The sequence below is a fragment of the Phyllostomus hastatus genome, unplaced genomic scaffold, assembly GCF_019186645.2.
Source record: "Phyllostomus hastatus isolate PE091 unplaced genomic scaffold, TTU_PhHast_1.1 phas_contig_34, whole genome shotgun sequence".
NCBI classification, from domain to species: Eukaryota; Metazoa; Chordata; class Mammalia; order Chiroptera; family Phyllostomidae; genus Phyllostomus; species Phyllostomus hastatus.
This window is the reverse complement of record NW_025333857.1, coordinates 50,093,795-50,119,604: the sequence shown is the minus strand read 5'-3', so window position 1 is coordinate 50,119,604 and position 25,810 is coordinate 50,093,795. Positions and strand designations below refer to the sequence as shown.

The following is a 25,810-nucleotide window of genomic DNA, read 5'->3' as shown; positions in this document are numbered from 1 at the left end:
CAACCAGGGGAGAAATGGTGAACAGCAGCTCGTCCTGTGCTGGGCTGAGTCCCTGAACCTGATCCCAAGACCCTCTTTTCTCTGACTTTCTGGTGAGCTGACAAGCAGCCCCACCTAGGCTCGCTTCTTCCCTGTAATGTTTCTAGTGAGTCAAGGCAGCCCCGCCTAGATTCTCCCGTTGCTGCTTCTATCCTGGGTTCTTCCTCGTTCCACTGTCCCAGCCATAATACACGTAATCTCAAAATCACCTGGACTCCCACTTGTGAAATGTTTGCTGCACACAGTCAAGAATCCACACGCTACCAGCTGGCCCGAGGCAGACCTGCTCTGGGCTGGGCTTCTGTCGGGGAACACCATCTCTCACCTTTTAAAATCTCCCCAGGTGCTGCACCAGTTGCAGAATAAAGTCCAAGCACTTTATTAGAATAAAGTGCCAGTGTGCTCTCTGCTCTGTGTATCATTCCACCCCCCAAACCTCCACACTCAGCCCTTTCTTGCTGCTGTATGTCCTGGAATCCTCTTTTTAAAAAAATATTGTTTATTTATTTATTTTTAAAAAGAGGAAGGGAGGGAGAAAGAAAAGGAGAAAAACATCAACGTGTGGTTGCCTCTCATGCACCCCGTACTAAGGACCTGGTCCACAACCCAGGCATGTGCCCTGACTGGGAATCGAACCAGGGACCCTTGGTTTGCAGGTCAGCACTCAATCCACTGAGCCACACCAGCCAGGGCTAGAATCCTTTTCTTTCCTTTTTTTCCGCCTAATTTTCACCACCTCCTCAGCCCCCATTTTCTGGTCATTGCAAACCTCATGTTTTGGGTGGAGAAATGATTCCTTCCGCACAGCTTGTCTTGGGAGGGGGTGCCAATCATGTCACGGGCACACAACACACGTGAGACTAATCAGAGTCCTTTCCAGGAATCAATATAATCCCAGAGGGGAAAAGGAAGCTTTCTCTTTCCTTTGTGGCCACTCTCTGGGTGGTGGAGTTATGCAAGCCTGGAACTGTCTGTGAGGGAAGCCCCTGCCACATAAGGGAATCTTGTCCTCGTTTGGAGGGAAAGAAGCCACATACAGAGAAAAGTAAAAGCAAGATGTACACACACACACACACACACACACTCACACACAGAGGTGGGGGCAGGGAAAGAAAGAGAGAGAAAGTGACGAGGTTGTTTGAGTTTCTTGCATCCTCTGTCCTTCTACTTGGTTTCATGAGCCAACACATTCCTTTTTTTTTTGCTTATGAATTTGACATGTGTCCCTTATTGACTGATGTCCAGCTATACTGGAGTGCTTACAGTCGCCGAATTCCACAGTCTCCTGCTTGCACTCCCTGCAGGTTCGAGCAGCACAGTGCAAGCCGTACAGAGTCCAGGGGGTGCGAGAAATCTGAGGGTGGCCCTTGTTGTTTCTCTTCAGGCACCGCCACGTGGCCACGTGCAGGTGGTCGAGAGGATTCCACTGCGGCTTTTCCTTCACGCTCTGTCTCCCCCACCCCCCATTTCCTTTCAATCCCTTTGCTTCCTTGTGCCCTTCAAAGTCTGCCTCCTCATGAGGTGTGGCCCTGACATGGGTTAATAATATAGGACAGCCACCTCTGTCCTTCTGGTTCTGCTTCTGGACAGGGCACCTTGAGCGCTGCAGGCTTCCACCTCGCGCGTCTACAATATGGACTAGGCAAGGACTCAAAGACCCCTTACGCCTTGAAGATGAATTCCTTGTAGCATATTTTCCCTGCCTTATTATGTCTGAGAGCATTAGTCTGTTTCCTGGCCTTAAGGTCCACCCAGGAGCAGGGAGAGGGCTTAGAGAACTTGCAGCCATTGTGTTTCAAATGTGTGACAAGGTCCAGGTGCGAAACACCAGGTGTTCAGAGGAGGCAGTGTGGCAAAAGGTGGGCAGGTTCAGGGGAAGGTGTGATGTCACAGATGGAGTGGAGTCTGCCCTGGCTACTAGCAAGAGAGCCAGCCTGGACCTAGAGGGGTAAGGCTCTCCCAGGATGGGGCGGGCCATGAGCAGCCTGGCAAAGGGGCCTGTGAGGCTTGGCGAGTGACTGGAAAGCTGGTCCAGGGAAGGGTCTTGAATGCCAGGCCCAGATTTTAACTGTCATCTTCAGAGTCTGCATAGGGCTGGGGTTGGTTCAGAGTCTCTCCTGGGGGAGGGGGGCAGTGGGGTGGTTAACCCTCCTCTGGTGCACAAAGAGGACTGAGAATCAGGACATGGACCTCAACACCACTTCCCGGGGTTAGCAAATGGGGTCTCTCCTCCTTTTGGCTCTCCCAGAGCCCCCACCCCACCCCGCCCCTCTGTGATACAGGGCCATGGCGGGCTCCGACCAAACGGACGGCATTTCACTCCATGGCCACAGGAGCCTCGGGAGCCTTACAGTCCCCTCCCGCTGGAGTTCCTGTCTGGGCCAGGCACCCCCACTGACTCCCTGGTCCTCGGCACTCCACCTCTGGGAATTTCCAGCCTATAACTGTCTTCATTCCATGACTCATTAGAGAGAGTCTCATCACTCCTCTATTTAGGAAGTCCCTAAGTGGAGGTTCTGGATTTTTTTGAGGGGGGGGGAGGCGGTCAATTTCCTTCCTACTTCAAGGACTATTTATGCAGATTCACTTTGCAGACTTACTGGACGCAGCTGAATGGGAGGAAGCATTCCAGCATGCCCTTTGCCTGTGAGGCTGTTTCTCCTGCGGGGTCAAGGCAAGACACAGGGAGTCAGACTCGAGCCGGGGGGGGGGGGGGGGGGTGGCGCGGGGGAGGCAGCTTCGCACAGTGGCTCTTTGAAAAGATCCTGGGCCCTGGACTGAGACGGGCCCTGAGTCTAAAGCCAGCCCCATCACTCACGAGCTGCGTGACCTGGAACAAGTGACTTCCTGACCCTCAACTTTTTTTTTAATTTCTAAAGTAGAGGGAGAAATACCCACCTTGCAAAGTTACGAGGAAAGGTAAACGGGGCTTATAACAAGCATGATGTGTAATAACTGGGCACCGATATTATGCTTATTTTCTCCCAACCTTCTTGAGAGAAAAAAGCAGACTTGTCCAAGGTCGTGTGTTGAGAGAGTCCCAGTGCGCCCTGTTTCCCACACCGAGGCTCTTCTGCCCACCCCGTGCTGCCCGACCCCGAAGTGGGAGAGCGCAAGCAGGAGCAGATGAGCATGGTGGGAAAATCTTCCTGGGTTTCGATCATCGCCCGGGGACAACACAAGTGGCAGTGACTTGGTTAGTAAACCCTCCCCAGGGCCACATCCACACCCGTGGTGGAGAATCAGGGAACTGGGGTGGGCGGGGAGTCAGACAAAAGAAAGCACCTGGAAAAGATGTTTTTATGTTCACTTACCTGGAAAAAAAATCAAAGCATACAGCATGAAGATACAGGTATCTCAGAAAATCCATCCCCATGAACCTGTCTGTTCAGTCGCAGTTAGAATTCAAGAGTTGCCAAATGGAAGTCATATAATGGGGGTGTGGGGGAGGGCCACTGAAGAAAAGGTACTAATTATGTATTATTTCTTTTCTAATTTCAGAGAACTTGGGAGTTTAACCTTTTCCAGCAAGTCAGAGTGATATAAACAGATGCCACACTGAAATATGATTGTAGCAAAAATATAAAATTCCTAAAGCACGACGACCGTATTTTAGGGGGAAAAAAACCCAACACATTAAAGTCTGATGATGTCAGAAGCTACAAACAGGATCATTTGAGCAGTTCTGTGTCTTTATATGAACAGCAGTTGCAAATGACAGAGGCATGTTAAGGAATGAAGCACTTGGTCTGCACATAACTTAAAAAGGGGCAACATTTCTAAACACTGACTTTGGAAGAAGACAGGAAGGACATCTTACGTTTAACAACAATGGTTGAAGGGGGACGTTACTTTCCGAAGGTTGCGGGAGGCAGAATGCCAAGACCTTGGCTTTCAACTCGCTGCTAACCGTGTCGGGATGTGTTCACCCTGCGTGGGGTTCCTGCAAAATCTAGCACCAATACATGGATCAGATGTTCATCTTTGATCTGAGTCCTCGATGTCTTCAGTTTTGAGTGGGCTGAGGTATGTTCTCTTTGGTTGCTGTTGTGATGAACGTGTAATTAAAACAACTAATATTTACAACATTTAGACCTTTTCGATTTCAGTGTCAACTCTTCACATAAGAAAAATTGGGAAGCTCTTCAGGATCACGGGAAGGTCATTACTTCCTAGCGTCTGTCATGAAACTGTTTTCGATACAGAGAACAATGAGCCTGCTAGCACAGCTATACGCTTTCTGGTCCAGAATCTTCCCCGTGCTCAGCGGGGAGGCCAGCCCCGTGACCGCCGCGTCAGCCGTTCGCCAGGCTTCACAGTAGTTATCCTCCAGGCGCACCCCCTGGGTGTTGGAGCCGTGCCAAACGACCTTCTGGGGCCTGAAAAGGAATTTTGTCATGTTACTTTTTCTTCTCTGTGGCGTAGCTCAGCGAACAAATTGGCATTAAGTCTAGTGAATGAATCAAGGCAAACCCCTGAACCCTCCATGGTGTGATACATGTCATCTCTGTGCTCCCTCCACTTAGCTGAACACGCTGTGCCCCGACCACAGCCAGCCTGGCCTCTTTCTCAGTGAATCCGAACTTCTGCTCATGAGGCCCCTTAGTCTGGAACCAGCTCTCTTTCATGTTCTGACCAGTGATACTTCCTCATCTTTCCAAGTCCATTAAATGCTTCCTCTTACAGGAAGCCTTCGGTGAATATTTTCTCTGTCTTCTTATCATTTTATCTGCTTCCCCTTGGTACACTGACAGCATTCTGGCTAGCGTCACAGTCAGTCTGTGTCTGTCTTCCCCTATAGGTTGTAAACCCCATAAGGGTAGGGACCATGTAGGTTTATCACAGTGTCCTCCAGGCCTGGCATCAGGCATGGCATAGAGTAGATGCTGGGGAAAGGTTTGCCGAGTTGTTCTATTCTTAACAGCATACATAGCTTTCAAAGGATTTGAATGCAGCTCACCATAGAGGGTTAAAGGGTCACCAAGGGTAGCATTATGTACCACTTACGAAGTGCCGACTGCATTCTATATGTTCCCATTCTATTTTCGCAACTTTGTGGGATAGATACGATTATCTTGCCCATTTGACAGGTGAGGCAGCCGAGGCTCAGAGAGCAGAAGTGCCTTCTCGAAGGTTCCCTATTAAGGTCCTGGACCCAGGTCTCCTGGCTCCAAAGCCAGAAAAGGGCTCTCTCCATGGCCCTCAGCGGCCTTACCGCTGACAACACCCCAGAGGGGCAGCGGACAAAACCTCCCGTGATTAGAATGTCTCCAAAACTGTCTATCATACCATATACTTTGAGGTTTCCACCCCTACTTACCACGAAGGATCTGTCATCACGTCCCGGCCATCAAAGGAGTATATTGGAACATGTGTACTGAACTGACCTCCACGGCCGGAAAAAATCGAGTCCCAATTATTGAAGAGGACTTGGCCCTATGGAGACCAAAATGCCACATTAGAAACACCGTAGCATCTGACTGCAAATGGACTAGCTATTTACTCATTCTTTAAGGCCACATGTCACTTCACACCGAAGCCACCAACCCCAATCACAGAGTCCGGACAGAGCGGGAACTCAGGAAATGTTTGTGGTCCGACTTTATCATCCGTTCTTAAATTCTTTTGGCTTTACTGTCTTATTTCTCGGGGTAATTTCTTTCATGATATGTACAGAAAGTCTTGTCCCCATTGAAACTGTGTTTTAGGCCTTTATTTTATTATTGTTGTTGTAAAAAAAATTTATATGCATGTACTGAGCTTCAGTTTGTGCCAGGCCACATTGTGGGTGATGTGGAGATAAATCTCTCACTCCTTGTCCTGAAGGAGCCCGGTTTCCTTCAGTCACTTGTATTCTAAGCATAGAGATAATCCGGGAGGCAGGATGTGGTGGGGCAGGCCTGGGAAGAGATGCAAAGCGCTGCGTGTAGGTAGGGTCAGGATGGAACGTGCTAGCCTCGAGGTCCCAAAAGGGAATACTGGGGTCCCAGACACCAGACGGTCTCAGAGTGCCTTTGAGATCGAGCGGGAGGTCCGGACCCCGGGAGTGTGTGAGCAGCGACACAGCTGACGCCCTGCAGCTTTAAAGGAGTCGGCTGCTTCCACGGTGTAATTGTACCAGTGAGGGACCCTGTGAGGCCTTATCTTGACCCCAGATGGGGGCAGAGAAATATCTTCTAGGCTTTGGCAGCTCAGATGAGCCAAGGACGCCAAACCAGGGTGCAGGACGGAGTATCCCAGCTCTGGGACCTGTGCCTATTGGCTGTTCTCTGGTGTCCCTCCGCTCATGCGCTACGGAAGGCATCCCGGGAGGAACGAGGCGCCCCAAACGGGGGATCAAGGAAACTAATTCTAGATTGTAGTGACTTAGAGCAGACTTCTTTCTTCTTCCGAGCCTCAACTTCCTCATCTGACAAAAGAATAACTCCCATTTTCACTAGAAGTATCTATTAAGATACCATATTTTTTGAATTATAAGATGCACATCCCCTCCACCAAATTTGGGAGGAATACTGGTTGTTAATGCTGCTGTTGAGTTCTGTTTACATTTACGTTGGTGAGATATTATGTTATTCATGTTATTAAATATTTTATCACATTTTTTGCTTCAAGTTTTTTCCTATTTTCCTCCTCTAAAACCTAGGTGCTCCTTAAGGTCCTAAAAATACGGCAATGACTGTAAAGAACTTTGTAAACATTTAAAAAGCTAGGTACACCACAGAGGTTGTTATTCCTCCCTCCTGTCTGCTCTACAAGTCACACCATCCAGGCAGGAGGGGCTACTGTGAATATTATTAGAAAACTGAGTTCCTGAGACGGAAAGCGACCCACCCGAAGTCACAGAGCCAATGAGGGACAGGCCGGGCCTTCAACCAGCCACTTCTGATGCTGTCAGAAAGCAGAAACTGCCCGAAGTCCCTGGGGAGACCCGTGCACCCAGGAGGCGTGGGGACAATATTTCGTTTTACCTTGAGGTTCACTATGGGCAGGCTGTAGCGCTCCGCTTTCCTCACAACCGTGGAGAGATCTTGCAGATGGGAGGATAAGAATGCTCGGTAGGTGGCCCACAGCCCCGCGGCTCTGGCCTGCTGGAAGCACTGAAAATCCGCGCGGACGTCCCCAGAAAATGGCATGTTCAGAGCGACCAAATGCAGCTGAGAAAAAGGAGAGAAGGCAGTGCTGTTGAAGCATTGAGGGCAAACCCCAAGTCTCGTAACCGCCTCATGTTCCTCATGAGATCCCAGACTTCCTTCTTACGGTGGAAGGCACACCCGAGGGTGTCTTACTGCACCTCTGTCTGCCCATGCAATCCCAGCCCCAGCCTGGCCCTCTCCAATGAAGGAGAGCTCGGGTCTCCCACGCAGCCTGTGGCAGCTCTCTGAAGAGCTCTAAACAGTGGGAAATTCGCCCATATATGAGGAAGATGAAATAGAATAAAGCCCTTCGGAGATCTGAGTCTGCCTGCCTACCATTTGTTGGAGACCCCTGGGTCTAGTTCAGTTTCCAGGAGGTTTCAGGCTGGCTTTGGTCCTGGGCCCCAGAACTACAACAAGCCGTCTGCCTCCTGCCCCTCTTTCTACCTCCCGAGTGGGCCTGGGGCTGGCCCCGAGGGCCCCGAGTGAACAGACATCAAAAGGAGAAGGTCGTGACAGTTACTACTGAGATTGCTGGGAGAGACCCTTTTGGAAACATGGGGTCATACAGTCATTCTGGTCTCATGTCCCTGCCACTGGGTCAGCAGCCAAAATAAAAGCCACGGTCTGTTTTCACCCACACTTTTGCTTCCCAAACCCAGCCTTCCCTCCCAGCCCTTCCTAGTGTGCGCCCACCGGGATGCTCCACAATCAAGCGGTGGTCTCCTCCCTCCTGGATCTCATCTCAGGAGCAACTGTTACCTCAGCAGCATACGGCTAGGGAGGGCTGGTGCAGACCCCAGGCCCAAGTCTCCAGAAAAGAAGAACACTTGAAAACATTTTAAATGGATGGACAGGAAATGAGCCCCATACAGTGAGGCAGGAGGTGGTCGGTGCATCCGTCCCCGTTTCTGCTTTGCCTCCCTGGTCTGAATGTCCCCAGTACCAGGTGCTCCATGCTGGTACTCTTCTGCTCGTCAGGGACGTGGCCACTTGCCCACAGCCGGCCATGAACTACATACAACGTCCAGGCTGCCCCATGCACCCCTGCACTCCTTTGTACATCTCTCTCCACTTCACCACCCTTTTCCTTCCCCTTCCAAAAAGGACGGACTCCAGGCCTGCTACTTCCCCAGTTTCTTTCCTTGCATCTGTCCCTGTTTCTGCCTTTATCACCATGCTAGGGAGAAGTCCAGCATGACCCTCCGCTCCCCTCCTCACAAACACACAGAAATGAGGCTTCCCCCGTAGCCTTCCGGGTAGCAGCATTTTATGCTCCCACACTCCCAGCCCTTCCGCACGATGCTCGCTCACCAGGGCCACTTCCAGGCCGCCAGACTTCCAGCCCCGGGTATAAACCCTGGTCCTCCCAAGCCCCTGCCACCTGGCTACACTGCCCCTTCCCTGTCTCCCTCCCTCTCACGTATACACAGACAGTGGCACCCCAGGGAAGAGACTCTAGAGTCTCATCGCTCTCCAACCAGTGACTCTCTGCTGCCCACACCAAAGGGCAGTCACAAGGAGCCTTGAGGGCATTTGGCTTCTCTGACTCAGGGGGCCACCTGGGAAAGGGGCAGCGGTCGAGGGTCTCCTTTCACGCCTCTAACTGCGCCCATCTGCGGCTCTCCTTCGTCAGGGACAGACACAGGCAGACGTCGGGAGTGACGGCTGTTTGTGAACGGTGGGGGCCAGGGGCTTTTGCGCTCTGGTGTAGGTCTGTGTTTCTCTAACTGCTAGGACGGTTTCATCATGAATCTGTATCACTTTTGTGGAGGCAATAACGTTACAGTAACTGAAATGTTTAGGTGGTGTTTCCGTGGATGGCTGTAGTTTCGGTGAAGTTGTAGGTGATTTACTGTGCTCTCCTTCAGTCTTCGTGTTGCTATTGACTGCCCAAACTTTCTATGACGAATATATAGCATGTATTAGAATTTATAAAATATTATTTTAAAATTCCTTCAGCTCCGCCCTAACTTCTCCCTTCACAGCTGACCTTTTTGAAGGGTCGCCTATGCGTGCCTCTCTCTCTCCTCACCTTACCTCCCTGTACTCCTCAGCCAGCTAGGCTCTTGTGGGCAACTCTCTGGGCTAAGAGGATGCTTTCCTCTGGCTTCTAAATTTGAAGGACACCTTTTAATTCTTCTTCTTTTTTTTTAATTTTCACCTAAGGACATGCTTATGGATTTTAGAGAGGCAAGAAGGAAGGGAGAGAGAGAGGAAGAGAAACACTGATATGAGAGAGAAACATCGATTGGTTGGTTGCTTCTCGTACGCGCTCAGACCGGGGATTGGACCCGCAGCCTAGGTATGTGCCCTGACCACCAGGAATCGAACCTGCAACCCTTCGGTTTATGGGATGACGCTCCGACCAACTGAGCCACATCGGCAAGGGCTGAAAGACACCTGCTGGTCCTTTCAGTGGACCTTTTGGCAGCATTGGACGCTGTTGGCAACTACCTTGCTTGGCATTCTTTCCTCCTCTCTGACTATGGCATCTCAGTTTCCTTCTCTTTCTCATATTTCATCAGTTCCTTTTTTTTGTGGGGGGTGCTCTTCATGGTCCAATCTCTTCTCACTGCAGAGTTTCTCACTGCGAACCCTGCCCCATCACCATTGCTGTGGCTCAGCTGAAGACTCTTAAGTCTGTATCTCCAGACCAGACCCACCGAGTGGTTTCAGATCTTCATATCCTGTTCCCTCCTGGAAGTCTCCACTCAGATATCCTGCAGGTAGGTGCCTCAGAGGCACTGGGCCCCACGTGAGCCCCTGCGTGCTAGATGACAGCACTGTTACAGGAAATGTGCTTCTGGTGCCTGCCAAGCCAACACCTTTGCTAAAGTGCCTCCACGACACTCGTGGAGAAGCATGCTCTCAGGCCAGGCAATCCTGGCTACCTTTGATTCATCTGGGGGTGGGCGACTGACCCAAGACGACCCATATAGATTCTCTCTCACAACTCTGAACTGGTCAGGTAGTGCTGTGCTCTGCAGCTGTAAGATCACGATGAGTTGGGGCCAGAATCAGTGCTGTGACCATCCAAAGTCATGTGTGAGCTGTGTAGATGGTGCCTATGTCTGTGTGTTGGGGCAGGGGTGGAAGGGAGGCAGGAAGAAAGACCTCTGAGCAAGCCGATCTTCAGGGACAGGGGAGCAGGCTGACAGCAGGGACATGAGTTATGTCCCCTGCAAAGGGCCCTGGAGGGAAACTGTCACCACTCAGTGACTTAAGCAGAAACTGGGACATCATTCTTGAGCTCCCTCATCCATAGCTCCCTATATACATACAGTCAATAACCACATTCGTTCATCCTCTCTCCTTACTTCCTCTCTAACCTGCCCACCTGCGCACATGTCCCCTGCTGTGGTCACAGTCCAGACAGCAGAGCAGCTGCCGAACTGGACTTCGTGCCCCGGGTCCGGTCCCCTCCAGCCCCTCTGTGCACTGTCCCCAAGGTGATTTCTGAAATGCCAATCCTATAATACGCTTTTCTTCCTTAAGGCCTTTCATCGCTCCCCATTGCCCACTGGTGAAGGTCAAAGTCCTTCGCCCACCTTACAGGCTCTTGATGACCAGTCTGTGCCTTTTGCAGACTGAACACCTCCCTTCTGCCTTGAACCTGACTCCTTCAGCCAGACTGAAATCCTCAGAATTACAGAAATGCACAGCACTCTTCTTTGCCTCCCTCTGCTCCGTGTGCTCTCTGCCCGGAATTCCCACTCTTTTCCTCCCATCTGACCCTCTCTTGCTCTCAATCGCCTGTTAGATTTATAGTTTAGAGGTCACCTCCTCTAAAGAAGGCAGGCTTCTTTGACCTACCTCACACCCCCAGGATCCCGTGTTTGCCTAACCCACACGACTTACCACACTGTACCGCAGTCCCCTGTTTTTTCTTTGCCTCTCTTGCTAGTCTACATGCATCTTGAGGGTGGGAACTCTGTGCCCAGCGTGGGGCCCAGCACATGGTAGACGCGCATTCAGCATTTGCAGAGTAAATGCATGACTTGTACTTACTGCAGGCCTCTCGTAATGGACATTGGAAACAGGCATCAGTGGAGGCTGAATCGGATGTGGCTATGATGTAAAAAAGGAAAAGAAAGAGTTCTGATTTCATTCCATTCAATCTGTTCTTCAGCGTACATTCAGGTACGAGTGCAATGATTCTTGAGAAGAGATTTTAACTAGTTTGTCATGGTCTTTGGGCCACTTTAACTGGGAAGAATTGCAAGCTCCAATGAAAAAATAATCTTCAGAAAGGGAGGGGACAGTCTCAAGTGCTTTAGAAAGAGCAGTGAATTGGGGAAGCAGAGGACTCATTCACTGAACAGAGCAAGTCACCTCTTTGGGGCCTGTTTCCTCATCTGCAAAATGGGGGTGACAGCACTTGCCTCAACACATTGCTGCGGAGTTAAGGAACAGCCAGTATAAGTTGCTTACAAGTGTCAGATATTAAATGGCCCCTTTAAATTGCGTACACCGACCATGCTACCACAGGTGAATAAACCGAGGCCAAGAGAGGGAAGGCTCCTTGCCCAGGAGGATGCAGCTACGACAGGGGAACAGATCTCCAGCGCCTGGGTCCAGTCCTCCCTCCACTCTTACAGTGAGAACATTCTGTCGGCACCCCGTCATTCCTGGGCCGCCAGCAGATATCGCAGCGCGCAGAGCTGGCTACCCAGTGTTTGGGGAGCTTGGCGCAGGGTACCAAGGGGGCCTCGGTAAATGCTGATGGAGGAAGAAGCAAGACGCACGGCAGGAAAGCAACTCACATTGCCAGAGAGCGCAGGAGGCGGAGGGCTGTCTGCAGGGATGGGGATCAGTTCTCCCAGCTTGAAGACAAAAACAGAACATTGACCATGACACCACCAGAAACTGTTCGCTTACTTTCAAAACAGAAAAACAGCATTTACGGGAGCACATTATTATTTTTCGAGGGTATTTGGAGGCAGTTTGTTAAGGAACGTCTAAAAATTACCTGTAACTTTTTCCAACCATCTCTGACACGGATGAAAAACTCCGTGCTGTCCCTCAGGTAGATGAACGTCCCTTCTATCACCAAGTGCGCTTTCTGCAGCATGTCGTCCATGTCGCTAAAGGCCGTCACCTGTCAGGTAATGTAACACCCAGACACCGCGGTTATCATGAGGCGGTGGCACACCTGAGAAACAGCCCCTTGGTCCAGCCCAGCAGGAGCCGTCCCCTCACAGCCAATGAAGAAAAGGCTGATTGTGCCCCCATGTAGCTCCATTGGTAACTGACGGACAGCCTTTTTGAGAAACCAAAGACAGGAGTTTCTTTGGAGCACAACTCTAAATTAGAATAGATATGTTAAAACCCCAAGATAGTATTCTGAGAGTATAAAGACCCTGATAAGCTGTAGACAGGGTTGCCTTTGGTGGGTGCCGGTTTGAGCAAAATAATCGGTAAGTTTTGCCACTTCCATTTCCGTGGGCTGCTCAGTGGTTCAACGTGTTACTTCATGCTGCCCCTTAGAGAGCTCCACATTTGTTTTCACTTAGAATAAGAAATGGAGCAAGAGAACAATGCTACTAACGCCTGGAATCTTCTTGGCCTTGCCAGGAAGTTACCATATGAAAGGCCCACTGGAAAAGGAGGGTTCGTCATTTGCGTCTAGAAAGCTGCCAAAGGTTAGAGAGCCACCTTGGCATACCCAGACATAAGAGCTGCAGAAATCCATCGAAAAGCATCAAGTCTCAAAGATGTAACAGCCAAGAGAGCTTTTATTTTTCATCTCGACTGAGGAGGATTATAAAAAATTAATTTTTACCTCGCCTTGAAAATAATGACTGTGTGCCTCTGAATGGCTTAGAAATCTCCCAAAGGCACCAAATATCAAAATTCCATCATCTGCCAGGTTGTTCTTTCATGTGGCAGCCCAATTTCCCAACAAAAAGCCCGCAAAGATCACAGAACATCCCTAGGACTCCCAACACCCTCGTGAGGTCTGTGTCCCTCCGCTGGTGCCTCTTGATAACCTCTGGGAGCTGCACCCCGCTGCGGGGCCCTGCAGGGGAGGGGGCATCCGTTCTCGGGCAGAACAGAGGAGGCCTGTGGCAATGGTGCTCATACTCTAGTGCTTATGTGTTTGGATGTAATATGATCGGTTCCAGTGAGAGTGCAGTGAATTAAGGATTAAAAGGGTCCCACTTAAATCATAAGTGACTTTCTATTCTGTATCTTTTCACTTAATAAGGCATCTAGAGAGGCAATAAATGTCCTCCGTTCGCGGAAGTGCACCAGTGCTACTGTCCCGCAGCCGGAGTGCCAAGTAAACGCCTCTAGACAGAGGGTGGACACACACTGACCACTGCACTGACCAGGTTTCTGGATCCGGGAAGCCCAGGCTGTCCTGGAGGGCCGGGCGGGCCTGGCAGGGCCACAGCTAAGACAAAGCAGAAAAGAGAAGTTAGAAAAAGGCACACACTCTGAAAAATGCCTCGGGCGTTAGCTGGTCCCCGAGGGAACGTGTGCAACCCCAGTCGAAGTGCTACAAAGCGCGGGAGCTCGCATCTGAATCTTGGGCCCTGGGGACCCAGCACTGGACTCAGCCACGTGGACCAGTTTGGGGAAGAGGTGGACTTGTTCTTTTAAAAAAAATTATTTTATTTTTTAAAAATCCTCACCTGAGGATAAGTTTGTTGATGAGAGAGAAAGAGACAGAGAGAAAGAGAAAGAAACATTGATGTAAGAGAGGCACATCGGTTGCCTCCCATATGTGCCCTGACCAGGAATCGAACCCTTAGCCTTCCGGTGTACAGGATGATGCTCCAACCAACCGAGCCACCCAGCCAGGGCAGAGCTGGTTTCTTGATTATATAGCCCTGGATGAAGCCCCTCCCGGGACTTCTCAGCTTTACAAGTGAATAAATCCCCCTGGCTGCTGTTGTTTGTCTAAGGCAGTCTGAGGTCAGCTTTCTATCACTCATACCCACACACGCCCTGACTCCTACAGCTTACTGCACCCAGGAGACAAGCAGGTAACTATAGCAGAGACAGCAGACTCAGAAAGAGGAAGAGAAGGTGCCAGGCTTCAGAGGGAGGGCAAGGCAGTGAGGCGACAGGTGCCCTGCCTTTGGGGCCAGGAGACATGGCCTCGAGTCCCCTGATTGGTCAGGTTTCAGCTACGTGATGTTGGGGAAAGGGCAAGCTCTCTGAAGCCTAGTTTCCTCACCTGTGAAATGGAAACAGGCATTTCTTCTTCACTGGGCTGTGGTGAGAACTGAGGAACAGACGAACTAGGAATGTGCTTTGTAAATTGTGTAGCATTCAGCCAGAAGTGCTTAGCTTTTGAAGAGTCACAGTGCCCCGACTAATCAGGTCAAGGCCACTGCCTTCTTCCCTAGAAAAAGGCATTTGTACGCACACAACTCTACCTAGAATGCTAGCGGGACAATAGCTTCCTGGGGCACACCCTTGAACTCTCAGGGCTTTATGGTCCCCAACAAAAAGCCCCACCTTTAGGTAAGCATAAAAAAATATAGTTACAGCTTTTCCTCTCCTTCTCCCTCTCCAATCTCCAATTCCTGCCACTGAACCCTCCAAAACGCTGTGAGGCTCTTGCTGAGTTAAGGATGTTTCTACAAGTCCCAGGAAAACTACTGCTTCCGATGTTTCAGGTCATCGCAAGGAAATGTGCAGTTCCGACATGCAGCTTGACCACCTATACGTAGGTGATGAATGTCCAGTGGAGAGCGGGCCAGAGGACTCAGATTTGGAGCCCAGCCATGCCTCTTACTGGCATTTGTGACCTTGAGCAAGTCTCTCAAGCTCTCTGAGCTCCAGGGTCTTCATGCATGAAGTGAGTTTTACAGCGTTGATAGCATTGATTCCTTCCCCTTCCCAAGGCTGCTGTGAAGCTAAAATGGGATCATGAATATGAGAGTGTCTTGTAAACCAAGAATTGCTGTACATCGTGTGAGGGGCAATCTTTGTTCTACTGAGCGAGGAGTCCTGGGGACCCCCAGCGTGGGGCTCTGATGGGCAACAGATTCTCTGCACCCTGTACTCATCCTGCACTGTCCTTCTGCTTCCTGTAATCCCTGCTGTCCCTCAAGGCTGAGTAGGCGGGCACCTATGGTTCTAGCCACCCAGCACCTTCTTTCTTTGCAGGACCTGTATCCTTACCTTCTCTTGGGAGCCCTCCCTTCACCTCTACAACTGTTTGGTTCTAGAAGGAGCTGCCATATTCTCATGTGATCCTACCTCCCGGCCACTGGTGACTGGTCTATGGTTGGGCACCTGGCCCAAGTCAGGCCAATCAAAATCCTTCCCCAGGACGTGCCCCGTCCCAGGGGCACTGAGAAGGAAGACCAAGGTTTGCAGCTGACAACAGAAGCTGTAAGTCGTCAATAACCTTACTTCCCACTGTGCAGAGGATGTGGTCTGTGGTAAAGGAACACGAAGCTCACATACAGAGAGAGGCTGAGACAAGAGGTGGCCAGAGGATCCTCGCTGGGCTTGAAGCTCCGGTTCTGGCTGTAGCTAAGGTCCTGCTGCATGTCTGCCCCTCTCACAGACAGACTGGTCACCCCTTCCTTTACATCCATTTCCCTCTGGCTTGATCTAGTCCGAGTTATATTTCTGTCACTTGCAGCCAAAAGACCCACGATGCAGTCAAAGTCCCAGCCCTGAAGGCATGTCCTATGTAAAGGTCTCCCTGGTGCCCCAGACACTGCAGGTATCTTCCCAGGTATGCTTCTGCCACACCTGGGTCACGCCAACCCAGACAACAAAAAATGGTGTGGTCGTGCGCTTATTGCTTCTCTCAGCATCACCTCCTACCTGGCACAGTGGGAAGAACACAGGCGCCAGGGCTACGCTGATCTGGGTCCTAAACATGCCGGGACCAGTTATTAGCTGCGTGACCTTGGAAAGGTTCTCCAATGTCTTTGGATCTCATTTTTCTCATCTGCCACACAGGGACGTGATACTTTTCTTTGAAGGGCTTTTTCTTTGAGAATTCAGGAGTGACCAGCAGCATTCCTGGCACCGGGTAAATGGAGATTTTCTCCTGTTTCACTCATTCTTCACTTGAGGAAGCGAGGCACCAATGGGGGAAAGAACTTGTACACAGAGAATTAGAATCAATGCTGGTCCTCAAGTTCCTTAAGGCCCAGGCATAGGCAAAGCAGCCAAGAAGTTTCCACCCACATGAAAAGGTACTGACATCTTTAGTTTCTAGGGTAATGCAAATCAAAACCACAACGAAAGATCACTTCACATGCACTAGGATGGCTAGAATTTAAAAAAGAGATAATAATAACAAGTGTTGATGAAGATAAGAAGAAACTGAAACTCTTGCACACTGCTGGTGGGAATGCAAACTGTGGCAGCCACTGTAGAAAAGAGTCTGCTAAGGTTCCTCAAAGAGTTAAGCATGGACGCTCCAGCAATTCCATCCCTAGGTATACACCCAAGAGAAGTGAGAACACATGTCCACGTGAAAACTTGTACATGGATGTTCAGAGCAGCACTATTCAGAACAGCTGAAGAGTGGGAACGACTCCAGTGGCCACCAGCGGATGAATGGGTGAGCAGAATGCCGCAGTGGAATAACGAGTGGCCATAGAAAGCGATACGATGGGACGAGCCCTGGAAACACTGTGCTAAGTGAAAGAAGCCAAACACAAAGGGCCACAGGATCCATGATCCCGTTTACGTGAAGTGTCCAGAATCGGAGAACCTACAGATACCGACAGTAGATCGCTGGTTCCCAGGGTCTGGGGAGAGGAGGAAGAGAGGAGTGCCTGCTAACGGGCACAGGGTTTCTTTCTGAGGTGACGAAAGTGTTCTGGACTGAAATGGTGATGGCCGCACAACCTTGTGAGTGTATTAAACCATTGAGTTGTACACTTTAAGTGAGTGAATTTTATGGCAAGTGAATTATCTCAATTTTTCAAGAAAGAAAAGAAAGAGAGAGAGAGAGAGAGAGAGAGAGAGAGAGAGAGAGGGAGAGAGAGAGAGTTGGCTGCATCCAGGAAACAACCCTTTGTCAGTGTGGCTGACCTGCCACCAGATGAGGTGACCCTGAGCACAACAGCAGCAGAGACGAGGACACCACTCACAGTACTAACCTGCTCCTAGGATCGCCGGGGGTCCCGGTGGCCCTGGGGGTCCTGGTGGCCCAGGAGCACCAGGTCTTCCAAAGCCAGGGGGCCCAGGCAGGCCAGGAACACCTGGGGGGCCCTGGGGCCCGACAACAGCCTCCCCTTTCTGGCCCTGTCAAGGCAAATGCACAGAAACGGGAGAGAGAAAGCACCATTAATCACTAGAAGTCCCGTCTACCCTCTGTATGAGGACGTTGGTAAGAAGTCAGTAAAATACCTGCTATTGTCATCATTAGCCTCAGTCCTGGGCATAGTGTGAGTGGTATATGACTTAAAGAGCAGCTGCCCAATGATTAGGCGGAATGACACTCCAGGGAACCCCAGGGAGCCCCGGACTCAGGAGAGATCATCTAGTCTAGCCTTTGCAGCTCACAGACAAAGAAACTGAGACCTAGACTGAGGACCGGACTTGACCCAAGGCCTTGAAACCAGTTAGCAGCAGAGCTAGAAGTGGAATCCTGGTCTCCTGGCTTTGCTGGGTCTGCCCTCACAGCAAGCTCTGGGACCAGAGCTGGCTTACGGTCCCCGAGGGTCAATGATCACATCCTCGTCTTGTTAGAGGCATCACTCGCTTCTCTCTTTTGTGGCCTGGAGAAACGAGTCAGCTTAAGGAGACCAAGCCTATCTAAGAGCTCCCTCTTTGGTGAAATTTCCAAAGAATCGAATAGCCCCTCTGAGAATATCTCCCTCACTTTCCAGGCTGTCTCTGCTATTTGATGTGTTCATCCTTGGTATCTCTTCGCGTTCAGTGGTTCTTCCACCACGAACACGGATAAGGCACCAGAGTAATGATCTAGAAGTGTCCTGAGTGCACGTAACCTTGGCCAGCTCCCTGCCCTCCATGGGCCTCAGCCACGCCCCCCGTCAGTCAACAAGAGGCTGACACCCAAGTCCTGCCTCAGCCTGTGGTGCTACGACTGACCCTTGACTCTCCAGCTGCCTAGTCACACAGGGGGACTTTGGGACAGTGATACGGAGGGGTCACTACTCACAACCAGGCCTGGGCTTCCTGGCAGGCCTGGAGGCCCCGACACAGACACATCGCCGACAGAGTCTCCTTTTTCTCCTCTGAACCGCCTGTCTCCATTCTCCCCCTGAAAGCAGAGAATATTCAAAGAACACATAGTCAGGGTCAAATGCACCAGTCTCTGACAGGAGCCCAAGAACTCAGAAACACAGGCCCACATTTAGAAGAGAAATACTCACCCTCAGGTGGTTCAGAAAATGTCTCAGGTAAGCTGGATCCACTGGAGGGCCTGAAAAAGGAAGGCTTTGTAAAATTCGTGATCACAAGCTCAGAAATTTAAAAAGAAAAGTCTCCAAGGTGGCAACCATGATTCTTTTCCAGCGGCAGTGGCTCTGCGCTGATCTGGCTCACAGAGTGGCCACTGTGCTTGGAGGCAGAAGCCAGTCCTGATCCGGACCCCCCTCCCAGACACTGTGGGTCCCGGGGCACCTCCCCCACTCTTGTTAGGCCCCATGGTGCACATGAAGCACGAATAATAGGAGCTTCTGGTCTCTCTTGACAATGTTCCATCTTGGACATGCGTCACCTGTGCCCAGGTCTCTCTTGGAGTCTGCAGAGCGGGCGGTCAAGACGATTATGTAACTAGTCTTCCTTTCTGCCCCAGCTGGATTCCTTAGGATGGAGAATCAAAGGCAGCATCTAGCCCAAGGTGTGAAATACCTGGTGGTCCCTGGGCCCCCTGGTCGCCTTTTTCTCCTTTCGAGCCGGGAAGACCCCAGGATCCTTTTTCTCCTTTAACACCTGCCACCAAATACACACACATTTAAAGGAACAAAAGTGGAAAATCACCTCTGTCCTATATAAAACCTTTCTGAGACAAGTTTTTCAAGCTGAGTCCTTTCAGCAAAGTCCTCTCAACCCAAGGCCTGTTTGCAGGTGTTAAATCCTTTGCTAACTGATACTGATGGGGAAGACAGAGGCAGCAGACATAACCTTGACCTTGAAGGGCTCAGTCTCATGGGGGAGAGAGACATGGTGACAGATCATGGGAGGCAGGATGGAATGAGCACCACCGTGAGGATGCCAGCAGTGCCTCATGGGAACCCAGCAGAGGTTCCAGGTAACTCTCCCCCACAGCTTCACCCACATGCCCGAGGCCCACACCATGTCAGGCTCGCAGTCCCCTCTCAGCTGTGCCCGTGCAGCATGGTGGTGTCGGGGGAGGAGGAGGTCTCCCAGGAGTGCCCGCAGAGGACAACTCGCGGGCTAAGCCTTCCATGGACAAAGCTGGGACAATGCCAGTTGTGTGACACCCCACTCCCCACAGGGCTTGTGAGAAACACCCTTCCTGCAGAACTGACACCATAGGCCTCCCTCTCCCCCAACTCTTTATAAGGGAGGGAGGCATGAACTCCTTCTCGGAGCTCGGCATTTAGGAAGAGAGGTCATTCCCTTCCCCTGCCTTGATGAGCGGTGAAGACTAGATCTCTGAATTCCTGGTTCCCAAACAGCATGAGAGACCAACCGATCGAGGCTCTCACACCTAGAGACGAGGACACGCAGCGTACATGAAGTTTGGGGCTCAGGCTTCCCAGCACGGGAGAAGGGATGTAGCAGAGGCGTGAAGCTGCCGGCAGGGGGTCAGTGGGAGATGCAGTCCCACCTGGCAAGGCCTCACTGGCCTGGGGGAGCTGCCGAAGCCAGGACCTGGAGAGCAGGGCTCTCGGGGCCTCCACCCGCCCACAGTGACACCACAGACAGCGATGTGCCCAGAGAGGAGGACAGGGAGCTCACCACTGCCCATGTGGCTGCTCGGCCAAGGGAGCAGGACTAGACCCATGAGTGCATAGGACCACTGGCTCACCAGGGCCCTCATCTGGAAAGGTCTATTCCCTTCCCCTCCTCCCAGAAGAGCCCCATGAGGGAGCGGAACCACTGGGGGCCCGAGAAAGCAAAGCCACAGCCGCCCTTCCTCCCCAAGGCCCACCTTGCAGTGGGAGGAAGGGGAAGCCTTCACTGGCTCTGAGCACGGAGTTTGAAAACAGCTGGGACTTTTTAACCAAAGTGACAGGACAACCATGGGGCCAGAGAGCACCAGGGAGACCACCACCTGGCAGGCCAGGGGTGACAGAGCCCAGCCAGAGGTCAGCACTGGAAAGAGAAAAAAAAGCCTTCCCCTGTTTAAACTGCAATGTGCAGGCTTCTCCAGCAAAAGGGGGACAGCCCTGGTCGGGCGTCTCGGTGGGTTGGAGCGTCGTCCCATGTGCACCGAAAGGTTGTGGGTTCCATCCACCATCAGGGCACGTACTGGAGGCAACTAATCAATGTTTCTCTCTCACATGTCTGTCTGTATGTCTGTCTGTCTCTCCCTCTCCCCACTTCCTCTCTCTCTAAAATCAATAAGTGTGTCCTTGGGTGAGGATTTAAAAAAAAACAGGGGGTAGGAGGCACAAAAGGGTGAGTGGGGACAGAGATCAGAGTGAGCACTCACCTGCACGCTCACTTCCTGGCCTTTCCCACTCTTTGATGTGTGGTAGGTAAGTGCCTATGGGCCTCGGCCTCGGTGACGTTTACTGATCAAATGCTCAGAGCCAAGGCTCCTCACACTCTGCTGCAGGAAGCTGGTGCAAACGCAGCAGGGCTCAGTGAGGCCGAGGGTGCTGCATCTCTAACAAGCTTCTAGGAGACGAAGATGCTGCCGGCCCAAAAACACTATGCAGCAAAGGTCTTCTGAGCTCCCACGCCCTGCCCTGTACTAGCTCTTGGTGTATTGCATTGTAGTGGTTTTTAAAATACTCTCTTTCACCTACCACAGCCCAAGGGCCTGGGTGGTGGAGGATTCACCTGTGTCTGCCCAGTGAACGGGATAGCGCCAAACAAGGGGAAGGTTATCAGTGGATATTTTATGAACAAACTAACCAAAGAATGGACAAGTGGAGGGCTTCTTGCTAACTAGGAGGTTTAGCCAAGATGTGCAGAACAGACAGATGGGCGACGAAACCAAACAGAAAGGCCCAGTCCCACAGCTTCTGCTCAGCTGTGAGCCCCCCTCCTGACACATGCAGCCAGGTCTTCCTGACCACCCAGTCTAGGCCCATGCACAAGTAGCAACCACCCCAGAAGACACACAACAGTCTGGAACTATTCCAGAAAAACATAAGATGAAGAAGGGAGTGTGTACCGTGAAAGGTGATGAGTTCTGAGTTCCCGGGATGAGCCGTGCCAACCTGGGGAGAGAGAAAGGCAAGACCATACACTGTAAACCCTGTCCTGGTGTTTGCACGCCCAGGGAGCCAACTGGCCCCTGTCCTGGGGGCCATGTGGCTGGAGGAGCAATGTCACAGAGTTGGGCTTTCCTTTGGCTCTGGGGTCCTCAGCAGCCCTGAGCTCCCCAGTGGCTCTCAATGCCCAGGAACCCCACATCTTCCACTGGGGTTCCTATCAGGCAGCCAGGTTGGGGTGGACCGCCTGAGCCCTCCTGGCCAAGCGGCTCTGCAAAGAGGGAGTCCAACTGTGGGTATTGCTGGTCCCCTTTCTCATCAGTTAGGACTGATTCACGTGAGAGGTCAAGTGTTCAGGCTAGAGATGTCCCCAGCAGTAAGCTGGGCTGCCACAAGTCTGGCGACTGTGTGCGGTCAGTGATGAGTATACTGAACAGGACAGGGGTGCTTTTCATCGGGTGGGGGGGCTATTCCGGACTTCATATTAAGTGTCAGGGGTCTGGAGTCCAAGCTGTTCTAGATAACATTCCTTTCCGGCTCACTCCCAGATCCCTGTCTTTCTCTGCCTATTAGAACAGATCCACCTGCAACCATGCTGTCAGTAGTCCACCCCGCCCCCTCTGCCCAGTCGGTATGTGGAGTTAGAATAAGCGCTCCAGTGCCAGGATTCCCCTGGGGTTTTGGGTGGAGGATCACAAGCTGCCCAGGGGTCCCGGGGGCTGGGGGTGGGGAATCCTCCAGGGAAAACATGTCTAAGTTAAGGATGAAGGCAGCAGCGCCAGGCTGCTATCCTGCAGCTCTGTGGAGAAAGTCCTTCCACTCCAGGCAGGAGCTGTGAATCGTGATGGCAGGAAAGGGGCTTAAATTCGAAGGGGTTTGCAAAATGCTGGATGTGGAAGGAAGCATTTCTTTTTCAAGTATCCATTCTGAGAGCTGGTCAAGAAATGTGGAGGGCCCAGCCTCCGTGGTGTCCAGCAGCATGAAATCAGAAACTCAGCAAAAATGCTCCAATCTCATCTTTGGCTTCTTTTAAGTAACCTCATGACCCCCAAAGGCCGTGGCTACAGCGAAGGGTCTGAGTCCAGGTCATGGCAATTGCAGTCGCACTTTTTACAGTAGTCCTAAGTTTGTCCAGTGCTGTCCCATGGTCAGTCCCTTAGAAACCCGCCACGGTGTTATCTGGGAGGCCCCCTGGGGCCTCCCTCATGGTGGGACCTGGAGGGGCCTTTGCCTCTCAGGGCTGCAGTCTCCCCTTCTGCACCGTAGGAGGTGGGATGTGGCCACCACTCCAGAGGGGCCCTCCAGCACCGGTATTTTATGTTTCCCTCCAGGCCACCAACAGAAATGTGACCTGGGGGGCTGTTGTCCTCACGTAGATCTGGGAGCCAGCAGGCCCCTTGCTCACCTTACACAGGTGAGTCCTGTCCTCTGCCTTCCCGGCCAGAGTTCCCAGGGCCTGGGCGGCAGACTTGGGTGCCTCAACGTTGAGACATGGACTGTTGTCTAGGCAAACGCACAGCCAAACGGTGTCAGTGTAGAACCTCTGACCTGAGCCTCATCGCCACCCCCGACAGACATCAGTGGTGAACCCACATCAAAGAATCTTGTAAGAGAGTTGATGAATTTATTTTTAAGGGCTGTTTCTAAATTGTAATTTGCAAGCTTCTGAGAACAGAGACCAGCCCTGTCTAGTTCCCCACCGTGTCTCCAGGGTCTAGCGGAGTACTTGGCGTTGGGTTAGGACTCAGTCAGTATGTGTTGAATGAACAAGGGAATGGTTCAGCGTGGTTGTGTGACAGATGCTCCTGCCCACGGGGGCGTCCAGCCCCCCTGGGTCCCCACAGATACAAGACTCTCCTAACATGGGTGAGACCTAAGGCACAGTGCCACTGACTGGCTGGGAGACCAGTCACGTGCCTGACCCCTCGGCGTCACAGTGCCTGCACCTGCTGCCTGGTGGTCAGGGGACCCAAGTAATAGTCCCAGCTCAGTGGGTCCCGTGACCTCGGACAAGCCCGTGAGCTTGTGTGAGTCGCAGTTTGCCTCTTCATTAGAGAAGGGGGAGAGAATCCGCCTCTCGGGCTGTGTGCTGGGCAGTGATGACAGCTGGCAAAGGCCAGCGCAGTTACAGATTTTAGCCCAAAGTTCCCAGCGTAAAGAGCATTGCTTAGAATGGCTTTTTTTGGTCTCATCTATATTTTAAAGATGTCTATTTTTCCTAATTATACTGTTCCAAGCATGAACCTAATATAGGTTATAATAACAAAAGATACTGCTTTTCGATTGCATTAAAAGAAACACTTTCAGCCTGTACCCCCTTAGAAGATCCGGTATGTTTCATTGCCACCGTCTGTTATCTAGAAGCTTCTAGCCGCTTAAGGGTCTATACGTAAATGATAGAAGGCATCGAAGAGGACACTGATGGATACAAAGGGCTCAAGACAAAGACTGATCGCCTTCTCCAGCTCACTGCCTGTGCCCAGGCCTGCTCTCCGTGGCGGTGCCTACATGTTACTTACGGGGGTTTTGCAGTGCGGCCGGGCTGGGATGGGGAAGACAGCCTGTGGGAAAAGGGGAGTGAGAACAAGACAAGTGAGGCCATCAGGACGTCTGACTCGGGCTTAGGTCAGTCTGGTGCTGCTCCCTGACAAAGGCTCTGCCCCCTCCCCTCCCCCACAACTTACGCCTTTGATGTTAACCACAGCTCCAGGTGGTCCAGGGGGGCCTGGAGGACCAGGTAAGCCAGGTGGGCCCTGAGGGGAACAAAGAAAGGCCATTCCTGAGTCCAGGTGGTTGTGAATGCAGAGGCAGCGGCACGATGCTTTCCCCAGGTTTTGGGGACACAACGCAGAAAAGAGAGTCCTCCAAAGCCAACTAATTTCTCTCATGGGTAAGCCAGGCCTTTCCATAGAGCTTGTCTACATATGAGGTCTGTCTGGAACGTGTCCAGGCATGTAACATGAAAAACAGAGGCCTTCACTGAAGAAGATACAAGATACAAGAAACACTGTATATTTATGCCTCAGTCTCCTTCAAAGGGGACCTCACATGGTTCTCCCAGTCGCCATCAGCTGCCCTGTCACATTCTCCTGAATCTCATCAACAGTCTGAAATCTCTTCCCTTTCAAAGATTTTAGTTTTGGGAAAAGCCAGAAGTCACAGGGCACCAAATCTGAACTGGAGGGGGGCTGAGTCACCTGGGTGATTTGATATTTAACCAAAAAATTCTGCACGAGACCTGATGCATGAGCAGGTGCATTGGCGTGATGACACGAGTTGCCCATAGCTGTGGCCTTCTGGATCATTTGAATAGTTTCTGCAGAGGGATGTTCAAGCTTAATGCAACATTTGCTGCAGACTCGGAGCTGTACTCACTCAGTCATTTTGAATGTGATGGTCACACAGTACACACGCTCAGTCCATGGCGTCTACTGCCCCCACTGACTAGTACAGTGGAGTCATCATTGTTCCCCCATGCACATCTCAGTTCCCTCTCCTTGGCTGCCAGGTCACGTTGACTTTGATACTGCGCAAACCATCCTCTTTATATTAACAATGGCGGGACTGTTTCCAGACAGACCCCATATATGACCTCGTTGCATCCTCCCAACAAGCCACATGGAAGACAGCAGAGCAACAAGTGTCATCTCTGGTTTATAAATGGGGATAGTGAGGCCCAGAGAGGGGAAGTGACCTGCTGAAGGCCACACAGCAATTTGTGGCAGAACTGAGATTGGAACCCAGATTCTGACTGCAAGCGCAGTCAGTGCTAGGCTGGTACCGAGTCCACCACCCCTCTCTCCATGAGCACATCCCTAGCACGGAGCGGCAAGTGAGGCAGGGGTCCTTCAGGCGATAGGGTACCTTGAAGAGTGCTCCTAAATGCAAAAGTAAATGCAAAACTCTCGCTAGGTAGTAGAGTCATTTTCAAAGCCAGGCCAGTCTGGCCTTAATACCATGCAACGTTTCCTCCCTGATACTGGATCCTGAGTAGGATGTTGCAGCCAGAGGGGTGGGGCTCTGGCTGCAGGCGTGAGGAGTCTAGCCCGCTCAGCAGCCTCGCTGACCATCCTAAGTGAAGGCAGCACTGTCTGCTTTTCCCAGCAGCTCCAGCAGGCCTGATGACTGAGTTAGTTCCCTAAAGCTTCAGTAAAATTGCTGTTCTGGGTTCCTGGACATGCAAATGTATGTCCAGCGTGGTGCGAATCAAAGTAGCCTCGGACTTAGAGCTGCAATTGCGTCTTAGCTTGGTGACTTTTAATGAGTCACTTAATGTCTATAGGCCCCCATTTCCTCTTGAGCAAAACAAAGGACCCACCGAGGGTC

General features: G+C 51.5%; 1 protein-coding gene across 1 annotated transcript in view; it reads right to left on the bottom strand.

Annotated features, from left to right (window-relative positions):
* Nucleotides 1-3,710: 3,710 nt before the first annotated feature.
* The window catches only part of COL15A1 (collagen type XV alpha 1 chain), a 95,541-nt gene continuing 73,441 nt past the window's right edge, over nucleotides 3,711-25,810 (bottom strand). Inside the window, exons 28-41 of the mRNA XM_045840807.1 lie at nucleotides 24,169-24,237; nucleotides 24,004-24,045; nucleotides 21,445-21,490; nucleotides 18,984-19,064; nucleotides 18,503-18,552; nucleotides 18,289-18,390; nucleotides 17,264-17,408; nucleotides 13,508-13,572; nucleotides 12,145-12,273; nucleotides 11,939-11,998; nucleotides 11,184-11,243; nucleotides 7,008-7,193; nucleotides 5,360-5,475; nucleotides 3,711-4,418 (exon numbers count right to left, since the gene is read on the bottom strand). Coding sequence (XP_045696763.1) covers nucleotides 4,205-4,418; nucleotides 5,360-5,475; nucleotides 7,008-7,193; nucleotides 11,184-11,243; nucleotides 11,939-11,998; nucleotides 12,145-12,273; nucleotides 13,508-13,572; nucleotides 17,264-17,408; nucleotides 18,289-18,390; nucleotides 18,503-18,552; nucleotides 18,984-19,064; nucleotides 21,445-21,490; nucleotides 24,004-24,045; nucleotides 24,169-24,237 — 1,365 coding nt within the window. The 3' untranslated portion in view covers nucleotides 3,711-4,204. The remainder of the gene's footprint in view (nucleotides 4,419-5,359; nucleotides 5,476-7,007; nucleotides 7,194-11,183; nucleotides 11,244-11,938; nucleotides 11,999-12,144; nucleotides 12,274-13,507; nucleotides 13,573-17,263; nucleotides 17,409-18,288; nucleotides 18,391-18,502; nucleotides 18,553-18,983; nucleotides 19,065-21,444; nucleotides 21,491-24,003; nucleotides 24,046-24,168; nucleotides 24,238-25,810) is intronic.